The sequence below is a fragment of the Gobio gobio genome (genome assembly GCF_949357685.1).
Source record: "Gobio gobio genome assembly, chromosome: 18".
NCBI lineage: Eukaryota > Metazoa > Chordata > Actinopteri > Cypriniformes > Gobionidae > Gobio > Gobio gobio.
The window spans coordinates 89,498-102,831 of NC_137111.1; the positions used below are offsets into that span (position 1 = coordinate 89,498).

A 13,334-nucleotide genomic window follows, 5' to 3' on the forward strand; every position below is an offset into this window, starting at 1 on the left:
TTACCAGCACTCCGTTGAAACGAGGTGGGTGGAACCCAAACTGAATTCTGTACCCCTTTTCTACCGTCTGCAGGACCCATAGCGATATATTTGGTAGACGTTTCCATTCTGCCACAAAATCTACTAAGGGAACCAGCCTCTCGAGGCTGGTCTCTGATATTTCCACTGCAACCATCTCGGCGGCCTGAAGCGTACTGGCAGCACCTAACCGATCTGGCTGCGTTTCTAACCTCCTTGGAGGCTGCGAGTGTGACACTTTGTCCTGTGGACGCCGAGTCACGAGCTCGCTGGAAACCGCTGCGCCCCGAAGCACCAAGGGTGGCGGGGTTGGCAGAACGGTCCCCTGAGGGCAACGAAGTGGAGTGGGCACCGTATACTGAGGTGAACACCAATCCACCCCGCAGGGGGGCGCCCTCGGAGACCTGACACTGCTGGCGTCAGGACCTCTTTTGGCCTGAAGCCTTCTTCGCCTGAAGCACGACCCTCAGGTCGGTCTTCGGCTTAGAAGGCTTCGGCTGAGAGTGCCGACCTGGCCCACCGTATCTCTGAGGTGGAGCACGAGATGCGACACTCTCTTTTTGCTGCTGCCTGTAAGAAGAGCTAGACGGCTGGGGCTGCTCACGCCCAGCAGCCCCAGAGGGTTGGTGGCGGCGCGGGAGATATTTTTTAAAAGCCTCCGCTTGCTTTTTATTCTCCTGAAATCTGTCGACGACTTCATTTACAGCGTCGCCGAACAGACCAGCGGGTTCAACTGGCGCATCAAGGAGAAAAGCCCTGTCTTTATCCTTAATTTCAGATAAATTGAGCCACAGATGTCTCTCTGTCGCCACCAAGGCTGCCATAGACCGCCCAATAGCTCTAGCGGTCTCCTTGGTGGCTCTCAGAGATAAATCTGTAGCCCGACGCAGTTCGCGCACTGCCTCAGGGCTCACTGTTTCGCCGCCATCCAAATCCCCCAGCAGTTCAGCCTGGTACGCTTGCAAAATACTCATTGTATGCAAACATGCACCAGCCTGCCCTGCTGCCGTGTACGCTTTCCCCACTAGCCCTGATGTTGTTTTTAATGGTTTAGTGGGGAGCGTGGGGGCCTTCAGGGACGATGCTGAAGTAGGGGACAGATAACTAGCAAGCGTCTGATCCACTTTAGGCATCGCCCCATAACCATATTCTTTCAGCCCCCTTATATCACTGTATGTTTTTACTTGAGGGCTGAAAAGACGTGATGAATATGGTTTCTTCCATGATCTACACAGCTCACTGTGTAAATCAGGAAAGAAAGGAAGACCCCGTGGTGAAGGTGACACATTTGACGTCAAAAAGCGCTCGTCTAATTTGCTTTTCGGACGAGCGCCTTGTTTCTCGGCTGGCCAATCAATATTTAACTTCGCCACAGCGCGAGTAATCACCTCCACCAGCTCTTCGTGTGCGGGGGAAAGAGATGGCGAATCATCTTCCCCCAATCCGACGCTCAACACATCCACCTCCTCAGAGCTGGAGTGTTGAAGCGACGGGCTCTCACTCTGGGCGGAAGAAGCCGCAGCGCGGGCTTCCGACACCAGAGATTGAGCGACAGATCTCCCGGGTGAAGGCAGAGAAAGAGCGCTCGCGCTCGTCTCAAACCCCGCCGAGAGATCCATCTGCGAACCCCATGATGTCCTTCTCCGCTGTGCCTCAGCAGCAGCGGGTCCAGAACCAGAGGGAACGCGATCCTGATCACCCTTCTCGAAGAGTGACAGGCGGGAGCGGAGCATGCGAAGCGGCAGCTTCTCACAATGCTCACACTCAGCCCCCTCGAAGGCTGACAGAGCATGCTCCACTCCCAAACACATCACACACAAATCATGTGTATCTCCACCCGTAAGGAAACGGGGACACGGAGGAGTACACTGTTTGAATACTGATGCATTCGCCATTTTTAAACTGAGACTTATTGTGCTTTTGACGGACAACAATAGATAGACAGAGACAGTTTTCACACAGATCGCTTAGCTGAGGCAGAAAAGCTGAAGTGCGATCGGACCGGATGTATATTTATCCTTTCCTCGACGTGACGTCACCCGCCCGTGACGCTCACTCTCGCCATTGGTTGAGTTGACATACGTGCATCAGACGCTATCATGCTGTGGGCGTTCCCAAAGCTGTCCCTAGTGGACGCAGTGTGAAGTTCCCTCGAAAGGGAAATATAACACGGCAGTGCAACTGTGCAGTGGCGCGGTGGCGGATACACACGCACGCACGCCTAGGCCAATATATATTTTTTTGCCTATATTATATATATAAATTCGTTATATATTCGTTAAATATATTATTTGTTTATATTTATTTTCAAAATGTAGGCTATTTAATTGAGATTGAGGTGTATATATATGTATATATATCTAAATTAAATAGCCTACATTTTGAAAATAAAAAATATAAGGCTCAAACATGCATGTTTATTTTAGTAGGCATACTTCCGTCAGTGAAACAACATAGCCTACTACAGCCTGTAAAACATTTAAATAAATATCTGTAAATAATCGAAATATAAATAATATAAGTTAAATATTAGTTAAAGAAAAAAATCTTTTATATTTCCCCATAGACGTGCGTCATATGCCTCTGCACTGAAAGGGATGACACGAGCAGGAAAGAAGCATCGTTTTCTAATATCTTCAAGTTTTCTCCTGATGTTCCAAAACTGATCGGCTACTTGTAGTAAAATGTGAAGAACGAAATTATCTTCCACAGGGTCAAGAACGTAGGCTTTGTTTGATTATGCGCTGTGAGAGAAAGCGAAACTAAAAATCTCCGGCGTATATGAAATGCGCTATACACAAAATCTTGACCAAGTCTAATAGCAGCACAAACGGTGTTAAATAAAGTAAAGTTTGAAGTAAAATGTATCTGTCCTACCTTTTCAACTTTACCATAGTAAATGTTGCGAATATAGCCTACTCCTAAATAAATCAAACACGGAAGAAATGTTTAATCCCCTGTCAGAGACGTAAATGAGGATTTGGGAAAATAAATAAGAGATTCCATGTCCAGTAGAATAAAATGGAGTAAGCCTATTGTTAAATTCGTGGAAAATCGTGTGACCAGATCGCAAAACGCAAGCAAACTTAAATTTGGCTCACCACATAAAGCCTCGATCGGCATGAATCCATATGTTTCCATGGCTGTGATGTAACATTTAACTGCGAACCTATTATTTATTTTGTAAATAAAACTTTGTGCTTCACTCGTGTCATAATATTCACATTAAACTGCTGCACATACAAAAAAAAAAAAGCAGGTGCTCCTGCTTATTTGACGTGCAACGGCTCTTCGGCTAGTAAATCAGCGCATAGGAATGTTCTCCTATGCGCTGATTTACTAGTCCAAGAGCCGTTGGCCCCGTTTGATGTTAGCTAAATATTTTATAATATAGTAATATTTATAATATAGAATATTTATAATGTTTAGTAAGCAGGATTTGATGGCCGCATTCCTACACTTATAAAATGCAATTCAATGTGGAAGTAATCAAAGTATCCATAATACGTTACTCAGATTGGCGCATGTAATAAACTGTATTCCCTTTTTCATCGTCTCAGGCTGTCTGTTGCGATATGTTCATCGCGCGAGTTCATATCGCGATGACGATGAAAATTCGATGTATCGTTCAGCCCTAATAAACACACAGCTGTTTATTCAAAGAAAGAGCTTTATTGTTAAACACACAACTATGTACAGTGCAGCAGTATGTCTCCCCGTCAACAATGCCGTCTTCCTCATCAGATATGAGTTCAATGGTCGCGGACTTCCACATGTCCACCTCATCCTCACCCCGCGCACTTCGTCTCGCTTCCAGCAACTGTAATACAATCCATAAAGACAATAAGCAACCTGAAAAATACTCACATTGACAAAAAACGGATCTAATATAATAAATCTTACCCTTTTTCTTCTTGATCGACTCCGAGCTAAACTTTGCAGTTTCCGCCTGCGATGTAATGCTGCCTTCATGTGCTATCGGAAATTTGATGATTCCGACTTCTGAAGTCGTGATTACGAGCGCATTGCATTCAAGTTTCAAAATGTGAGGGCGTTCATGTGCAATGTTTACCTAGGAAACTCGTATTTACGATAATTCCGAGAGCACGTGAAGGCAGCATAAGTTCAGGTTGTTTGTATCTGAAGCTCCGGCATGTCGATTCATAATACGTCTTACAGGCAGCTGGAAAACAATTACATGAGACTGGTATTAATAAAAACAGTCACAGTAAAATTAAACAAGGAATGAGAAAAACATTAGACGTTATACTTACACACAATGTCGTCGTGATCAGCGGTTAAATCTGGACTCGCGGAAATCACTCCAAGCAGATAAGAGCTCACGGCTTCGTTATGAGGCGAGGATAGTCTGTGTAAACAAAATGTGCAGTTTTAAGCTCGGATCTATTAACGCATCCATGTCCTTATACAGCTGAATAAAAGCATATTCTTTAAATCGTAACGTTACATTACCCATGCTGTGGTTCATAGCGCCTGCAGTTTGCCTCAGAGTTGTGAAGACGAAGACAGCCTCCTGAAAATTAGTCGAAAAAGTTGGCCGCGTCCATGCAGAGATTGAGTTGAAGGGGAGCTGAAGGAGAGACGGCGTCCAGTCATTGTTGATCACGAAAAAGCAAAGCAAAAACACAGGAAATGTATTAAAAAAAAAGAGTCCAAAACACGTCTGTTTAAAGCTCGTCTTCAAGTTTTGTACGCGTCATGGCCATGAAGCTCGTCGGGCTCCTCCAATCACATGCGAGGTCATAGTTATAAGGATGTTTTCCAGAATTAATGAAAACTCTGTATTAAAACATTTTCCTGGACAGAATGGAAAATGTATTTAGTACCACATGCATGTACAGACTACAGTTCTCGCTCACAAATTTGATGGGATTAGGATTGATTGTCTTGATATAGTCAGTTTATGACAGTTCACAAAGAAGGGAGTCTAACAACAAACTGAATTTAAGAAATGTATTAAATTAACAAGAAAATGAAACAAAAGAATGTTAAGAGGTGAATAAAATAAAAAAAATGTTGATGTATTTTGGCTGTGTGTGTGTGTGTGTGTGTCTGCCTGCACAGATGTGTGTGTGTGTGTGTGTGTGTGTGTGTGTGTGTGTGTGTGTGTGTGTGTGTGTGTGTGTGTGTGTGTGTGTGTGTGTGTGTGTGTGTGTGTGTGTGTGTGTGTGTGTGTGTGTGAGAGAGATAGAGAATCACAAGAGTCGGGAAATCAGTCCACAGAGGGGCTTAATTTATCCCTATATTCTTCAACCTCATTGAGGTTTCAGACCACCAGCTCTAGAAAAACCTATTATATTTATTTTCACTTTATTTAAGTTAATGGGTGTGGCAAAAGTGCTTCAATTACATATAGGCATAACACCGTAACTTTTTATTTTGTGTGTATTTTTTTTTACATAACATTGGTTATTGCTAATGACATACAGAGTAATTAATCTACTCTGTTAGCCCGGACAAGTTGAATCTACTTAAAAAATTGGAGCAAACTGGTTGCCCTAAAATTTAGTAATGTGAACTAAAACGAGTACATTTAACTTAAAATGTTTTAGTTAAAAAAATTCAGAACCTAGATAAAACTCCCCCTGCTGCTACTCTGATTTGCATTTGTGTAGCTCACAGCATGTTCATTTACATGTTAAAGCCTCCTCTAGAATTAAGGGGAGGGGGGGTCATGGGGGGGTCATGGGGGGACAACTGCCAAGCAAGACCCATGTCAATTTCAGACAATTTACGGCAGTTTTCGGTGTTGCCTGCAAATTGTCGTGCACAGTCGTAAACCTGAAGTTTCACGGCAATCTACAGTGCCACATACTGACGAAAATCACACTTTTCATGCAGTGAGAGTTCCCGCCTTCAAGGAAGTGAACGCTGGTCAATGGAGAGCGGCCAGACTCTCTGAACAAATGAAATGTATGAGAGTCTGGTAGGACCAGGTACAAGGAAGCTTGATCTCAAATTTAATTTAAAAAGACGAGTAAACGGGTATAAAATAAGAACAAATAAACAAATAACAAACAATAACACAAATAAACACAATAGAATAAAGATACAAATGAAATAGGCTGCTTTATTTTTTCAGGTAAGTCTAACAGTATTCAGGGAAGAAACTGAATATAAAAAAGTAATCACATTTAAAATAACATTGGATAATCTTTATTGTAAAAAATTAAATACAGATTACCAAACACTGTTCCTGCTACACATTCTTCCTGAACTGGTTACGACTGTGTTTACGTTAATACTGACCAAGATGGGCATTGAGACATTTTTGCATGTATTTGACCATTAATAAGCTGGAAAAGGGAACTAATATTTGCACTTGTATGTCAGAGGCGGCTTTATTACGGTTGGCCTATGTGTGTGTGTGCTTCTTATGCGAGCGTGAAATCTGCGGGAATTAGTATAATTATAATGCAATCCCGTGCGAAATTCAGACCAATCACACCAACACTAACACGCTGTCATGAGGAAAAATCCAGCAGAACACATGTTGGCCGTGTTCAGAGGGTTAACCGGACTGAATGAGAGGAGGCGCAGCTGGTATCCATACTGTAGAAAATGAGTATCGTATCGTTTCAGATATTTCAGTATCGATTCATAGCGAAATATCGATATTTTTGACAACACTAATCGAAAATTAATTTTGACTTTATCTTTTTTGTAAACATTTTGACAATTAACTTTAAAAGTTAAACTGCAATTGAAGTAATATATTTTCTGTATAATGAATGTCTTACAGGATTGTCATCTGTATTGTTTTACAATGTGGTTTACTTTTCAATTTTATTTATTCATTCATTTCTTTATTTTACATATTTGTTTTATCTGTTTTCTTCAGCATAGTGGACAGAAACCGAAGCATCTCTGGAGGGGCCGCCTCAGTCTTCTGTCTGAACAACACAACCGTTACTGCGTCCCTGAACACACACGATCAACCAGTGGATGAAGAACTACAGAGAGTCAAAGACCAGCACAAAACCAGCATGAAGAACAAGTATGAGAGATTATTTGAGGGACTGAAACTCCAGGAGAATGAAGCCCTCCTGAACAGGATCTACACACAGCTCTACATCATAGAGGGAGAGAGAGAAGGAGTGAATGAAGAACATGAGGTTTTACAGATGGAGAAAACAGCCAGAACACAACACTCACAAGACACTCCAATCTACTGCAATGCCATCTTTACAGCCTCACCTGAACCAGGACGTAAGAAGAAAATAAGAAAGAGAAACACCAAAATCAAGACTGTTCTTACTAAAGGCATCGCTGGAATCGGAAAAACCGTCTCTGTGCAGAAGTTCATTCTGGACTGGGCCGAGGGAAGAGCCAATCAGGATGTAGATTTCATGTTTGTGCTTCCATTTCGAGAGCTGAACTTGATCCGAGATGATCAGTACAGTCTTCACAGACTTCTGCTGGACTTTCATCCTGAACTTCAAGATCTGGACTCAAGGATTTATGAGGAGTGTAAAGTTGTGTTCATCTTTGATGGTCTGGATGAAAGCAGAATCACACTGAGGTTTTCAGACGCTCAGGAAGTTTCTGGTGTCACTGAGACTTCATCAGTGGATGTGTTGATGTCAAAGGAAGTTTCTGGTGTGACTGAGACTTCATCAGTGGATGTGTTGATGTCAAAGCTCATGAAAGGAGAGATGCTTCCCTCGGCTCTCATCTGGATCACCTCCAGACCAGCAGCAGCCAATCAGATCCCCTCCAAATACATCAACCGTCTGACAGAGATTCAGGGATTCAATGAGCCTCAGAAGGAGGAATATTTCAGGAAGAGAATCAGGGACGAGCATCAAGCCAGCAGAATCATCTCACACATCAGAAGAGCAAGAAGCCTCCACATCATGTGCCACATACCCGTCTTCTGCTGGATCTCATCCACTGTGCTTCAGAAGCTCCTGGAAGAAGATCTGAGTGCAGAAATCCCTCAAACTCTGACTGAAATGTACATCCACTTCCTGCTGATTCAGATCAACATGAGGAACCAGAAGTATGAAGAGAGAGATCCAGAGAAACTCCTGCCGTCCAACAGAGAAGTGATTGTGAAACTTGCTGAAGTGGCTTTCAAACAGCTGATGAAGGGCAATGTGATGTTCTATGAGGAGGACCTGAGAGAGAGCGGCATAGACGTCACTGACGCCGCAGTGCATTCTGGGATCTGCACTGAGATCTTTAAGGAGGAATCTGTGATTCATCAGAGGAAAGTCTACAGCTTCATTCATCTGAGCATTCAGGAGTTTCTCGCTGCTTTCTATGTGTTTTACTCTCATGTGATCAAGAACAAGGATCCACTGCAGCTTCTGGATGCAGAATATGAACATGACTCTGACACTGACTCTCTGTGTGATCTACTAACATCAGCAGTAAATAAAGCCCTCAAGAGTGAGAATGGACGGCTGGATCTGTTCCTGCGGTTCCTGCTGGGCGTCTCTCTGGAGTCCAATCAGAGACTCTTACAGGATCTACTGACACACACACAGAACAGCTCAGAGGACATCAGGAGAATCACACAGCACATTCAACAGAAGATCAAAGATGAGGATGAGGAGTATCGTCTCTCAGCTGATCAATCCATCAATCTGTTCCTCTGTCTGCTGGAAGTGAAAGATCAGACTCTGTCCAGAGAGATTCAGGAGTTTGTGAAATCAGACAAACACTCAGAGTTGTATCTCTCTCCTGCTCAGTGCTCAACAATCGCCTACATGCTTCAGATCTCAGAGGAGCCGCTGGATGAGCTGAACCTCAGGAAATACAACACATCAGATGAGGGCAGAAGTAGACTAATACCAGCTATGAGCAACTGCAGAAAAGCTCTGTGAGTGTTAATTATTCACTAATGAAGAGTCATGATTAATAATGAATCTAACATCTTTAAAGGGGTCATGGATTTTATTTTTATGTTCCTCAATGTTCACTTATACTAGGGGTGGCAAACTCAGTTCCCTGGAGGGCCACAGTCCTGCAGAGTTTAGCTTCAGCCCTAATTAAACAAACCTGATGCAGCTAATCAGGAGCTGAGTTTGGCACCACTGACTTGTGCTGTTAATAATCCACAAATACACATTAATGATTTTCCAACCTCATTCTGACCCTCTGTCTGAAATCATCCGTTTTCAAGGGGCGGCTCTTGTCAGTAAACGCCAGCATTATAATCGGCTAATGTCACGGCTTAAGACAAAATATCAAAGCCTCCAACACTCATATAAAACATTTACAGACAAAGTATTATTAAACTGCTCACGCCTTTATGATCATACTTTAGCTTTAAGATCTAGCTGCTGTCAGATCCAATACTGTTGGCTTTGCTTTATCGTTGCACAAGTTTCTCTGCAAACTCTCCCTCACACTGTGTCTCATTTACAAATAATCTGCAGTCAAATGCTCCAGACAAACACAAAATCCTCTGAGGTGATCCAGGACGCCATTCAAAATAATCCATCCTCTACAGAGACACAAACGAGCTGTTTAAACAGGACCTGTCAAAGTGACTGATCACCAGTGGGCGGGGCCTATGTGCAATGATGTAAAACTATTGGATTAGATTCACTGCAGTTCAGTCGAATTACCTTCTCAAAATTTAACTTTAGGTCACAGCAAAATTAACTAGACTACATTTGTTATCATGGTAATTGTGGCGGTTTTCATATTGCTTTGAATTGTAGCTGTTGTCATGGTAATTGTGACAGTTTTCATATTGCTTTGAACTGTAGCAGTTGTCATGGTAATTGTGGTGGTTTTCATATTGCTTTGAACTGTAGTTGTTGTCATGGTAATTGTGACAGTTTTCATATTGCTTTGAACTGTAGTTGTTGTCATGGTAATTGTGGCGGTTTTCATATTGCTTTGAACTGTAGTTGTTGTCATGGTAATTGTGGCGGTTTTCATATTGCTTTGAACTGTAGTTGTTGTCATGGTAATTGTGGCGGTTTTCATATTGCTTTGAACTGTAGCAGTTGTCATGGTAATTGTGGCGGTTTTCATATTGCTTTTAACTGTAGTTGTTGTCATGGTAATTGTGGCAGTTTTCATATTGCTTTGAACTGTAGTTGTTGTCACGGTAATTGTGGCAGTTTTCATATTGCTATGAAATAGCAATTTAACCTCTAATTCTAGGAAATTATGAATGGCCATATTAAAGGGATAGTTCAACCAAAAATGAAAATTCTGTATTATATACAGTTTATTATTACTATAAACATGTATTAAGAAGCATGAAAAAAGTTGGATGAACACATTTAGTTTGCAGATACTGCACTTTGCCTTTGCAATAGTGTTTTAGTTGTTTAAGGTCATCCAAAGGCAGAGTGCAGTATCTGCATTTTGGGGGTCAAAGATCACATCGGTGGTCATGGTTTTTATCTATAAAAAAATTATTCCTAAGAAGGCAATACATGAATGCATTACCACTAATCTACCCACAACATGTTTGACTGGCTGGTGTAAAAACTTTAAAGCCATTTTTCTCAGTTTCAGTGTTTGCATAGTTACTGCACTTAGCCTTTGTAGGGCAGTGTAGTTGTTGTCATGGTAATTGTGACAGTTTTCATATTGCTTTGAACTGTAGTTGTTGTCATGGTAATTGTGACAGTTTTCATATTGCTTTGAACTGTAGTTGTTGTCATGGTAATTGTGACAGTTTTCATATTGCTTTGAACTGTAGTTGTTGTCATGGTAATTGTGACAGTTTTCATATTGCTTTGAACTGTAGTTGTTGTCATGGTAATTGTGACAGTTTTCATATTGCTTTGAACTGTAGTTGTTGTCATGGTAATTGTGGCAGTTTTCATATTGCTTTGAACTGTAGTTGTTGTCATGGTAATTGTGACAGTTTCCAGATATGACTGTGTGCTCAAAATGTGCCTTTGACCTTAATTTATATTTGGATTACATTGTTAACTATATTATAAATAATCTACAAACAAAATGTATGTATTTCTTTTGTAGTTCCCTCTCTCATACCTGACTCAATCACAGCATTATTCATGATCATTCACGCCTCCACACACATGGCTTTTGTAAACAAAAAGTGTCTTACAACATTTAAATCAATGTATTGTTTTATGTGAATAAGTATGCAGGATGATGTTTACATTACTTTGAAGCAAAAACTATAGGCAACAAGAACCAGTTCTCAAAAGTCTTGTGGAAACATATTTAATGTTTTTGTGACCTTATATCAGTGACAATGCATACGTTATTTTCTCCAAAATACAAACATGTACATACAGTACATGCTGCTCACATGTTATTGTATCCCAGTTTGTGCTGAATTCAATGTTATCAGACTTTAGCCATTAATGGTATTAAGCAACTGAAAAAAAGCACACATGACAGGGCATGTCAGAACTTCTCCAGATACCCAAAACCCCTCAGACCCCAGAGGGTTAATCTGTTTAAAAATTAAAAATAAATTTCAAAACACATTGGTCTTTCTCTACAATTTGTCCCTCCATCCACACTAAGACCAGTGTCCAGCAATAACAGCTTTTTGAAGACGCTATTCCAAATGGATAAACACAAAAATATATTTTAGGGCAATGTGAATCCCTCTACAATAGTTCTTAATAACAGGGATATAGACAAACATTTTTTGGAAAAAACTAGTGTGGACTTGGAGCATTCAATGTGAATTATGTTTTAAATTGTGGATTATATTCTGTTGACCACCAGAACTTGACATTACCTGCCAACTCTGCAAATACGGGTATATATATATATATATATATGGTTTGAAATTAACACCCGGCAAATGCGGGTAAAAATTAACTGTGGCCAGTAACGCTGCCAAATCACTAGTCAATTTGACAGGTCACTTACTATGTTTACTCACTTATGAGCACTCTCATACGTGCTGTCTGTGAATGTTGCGTTGCCTGTGAATGTCCTGTCTGTGACGCACACAGTGCACCAGAATCAAGTTCTCTTTCACACCTAAACAAACAATAAGAATTATGCCAAAGTGCCCATTTTGTAGAGTATTCTCATAAGAGCAGTCAATTCAAAAGGGACTTCAAATGCACCCTTTGTTTCTCAGGCAAATGAAGGGTACAACAGATGCACTCTTCATAGCCTACCCTCTCTCAGAATTCATTGCACGCCGGTGACAACAGGATTTGTATGCTAGTCTGCATTCCCGTGTGAAAATTTTCTAGTGAAAGACGGTAGCGGCCGGTAACTGGTGTACTTTGAACAGGAGCGGGCAGTCTGAAAAGTTCAAGCGTGTGTCGGGAAACAACAGTGCAACTACACTTGAACTTGAAGTGAACAAAAATTTCTGTAGTAGTGGCTTTCACAGACCGGCCAATCCCGCTAAATTTAGATTTTGTTTCTAGAATCTCACATTTAAATTTCCCCTACAGAAAGAGAGAGACTGGGGATAACAAATATAAAATGTTGGCTATACAATAGTTTTATTTATTTTGTCTTATCATACTGTCAACACCGTAAAAAATAGCTCAGACTAAAATAGGCTAAATCAAACACGACATCTGTCACTCAAAATTATAAGCAACAAATACAAATAAGCAAAAACTGTTGGCTTACTAGCTGTATGCCTACTACAAAATTAAGTCTTTTAAATGAATGAATAAATGAATAGATCCGTGCGTCAGGTCTTAGTGACAGCAGCCTAATGTACCTGGTGCCAAATTATGAGATAATATCAAATATATATTTATGGCAGCTTCCCCCGTGATATCAATGTCAGAATTGTGGCCCGTGAAAATGCTGAGTGGCTAGTAACTTTGGAAAACCACGAGCCGCAGTGGCTGGTGAGCAAAAAATGTAACCTCTGTTTACCACATATTCCATGATATTTGACTTTGTTTTGTTTTTGTATTGCCAATTATTTACTTAGCTATTTTTTCTTGTTTTTAAGAAGCCACTGCTGCGTCTTTAAAGAAACTCATCACCCCATTTTATTTTACTGTATTTATTTTTTTCTTCTAGTCTTGCTGGCTGTAATCTCGCTGGTCAGGATTGTGAAATTGTGTCATCAGCTCTTCAATCCTCAAACGGTGTCCTGAGAGAGCTGGATCTGAGTAACAATGATCTGCAGGATTCAGGAGTGAAGATTATTACTGAAGGACTGAAGAGCCAAAACTGTCAGCTGCAGATACTGAGGTATTAAGAACATATGAGAGATTATTTACAGTCTGACGGTCAGAATGTTGATGTGTGGATGTAGATGATCTGACTGTGTGTCTGTAGGTTGTCTGGCTGGATGGTGACAGAGGAAGGCTGTGGTTATGTATCTTCAGCTCTGAGTTCAAACCCATCACACC

General features: G+C 41.2%; 1 protein-coding gene across 1 annotated transcript in view; it reads left to right on the plus strand.

The window, feature by feature from the left end:
- The window catches only part of LOC307141861 (NLR family CARD domain-containing protein 3-like), a gene marked incomplete at its 3' end in the record, with an annotated part of 61,637 nt that extends 52,767 nt beyond the window's left edge, over positions 1–8,870 (plus strand). The window contains exon 3 of the mRNA XM_079842317.1: positions 6,881–8,870. Within this exon, the coding sequence (XP_079698443.1) occupies positions 6,881–8,870 (1,990 nt within the window). The remainder of the gene's footprint in view (positions 1–6,880) is intronic.
- Positions 8,871–13,334: the final 4,464 nt, after the last annotated feature.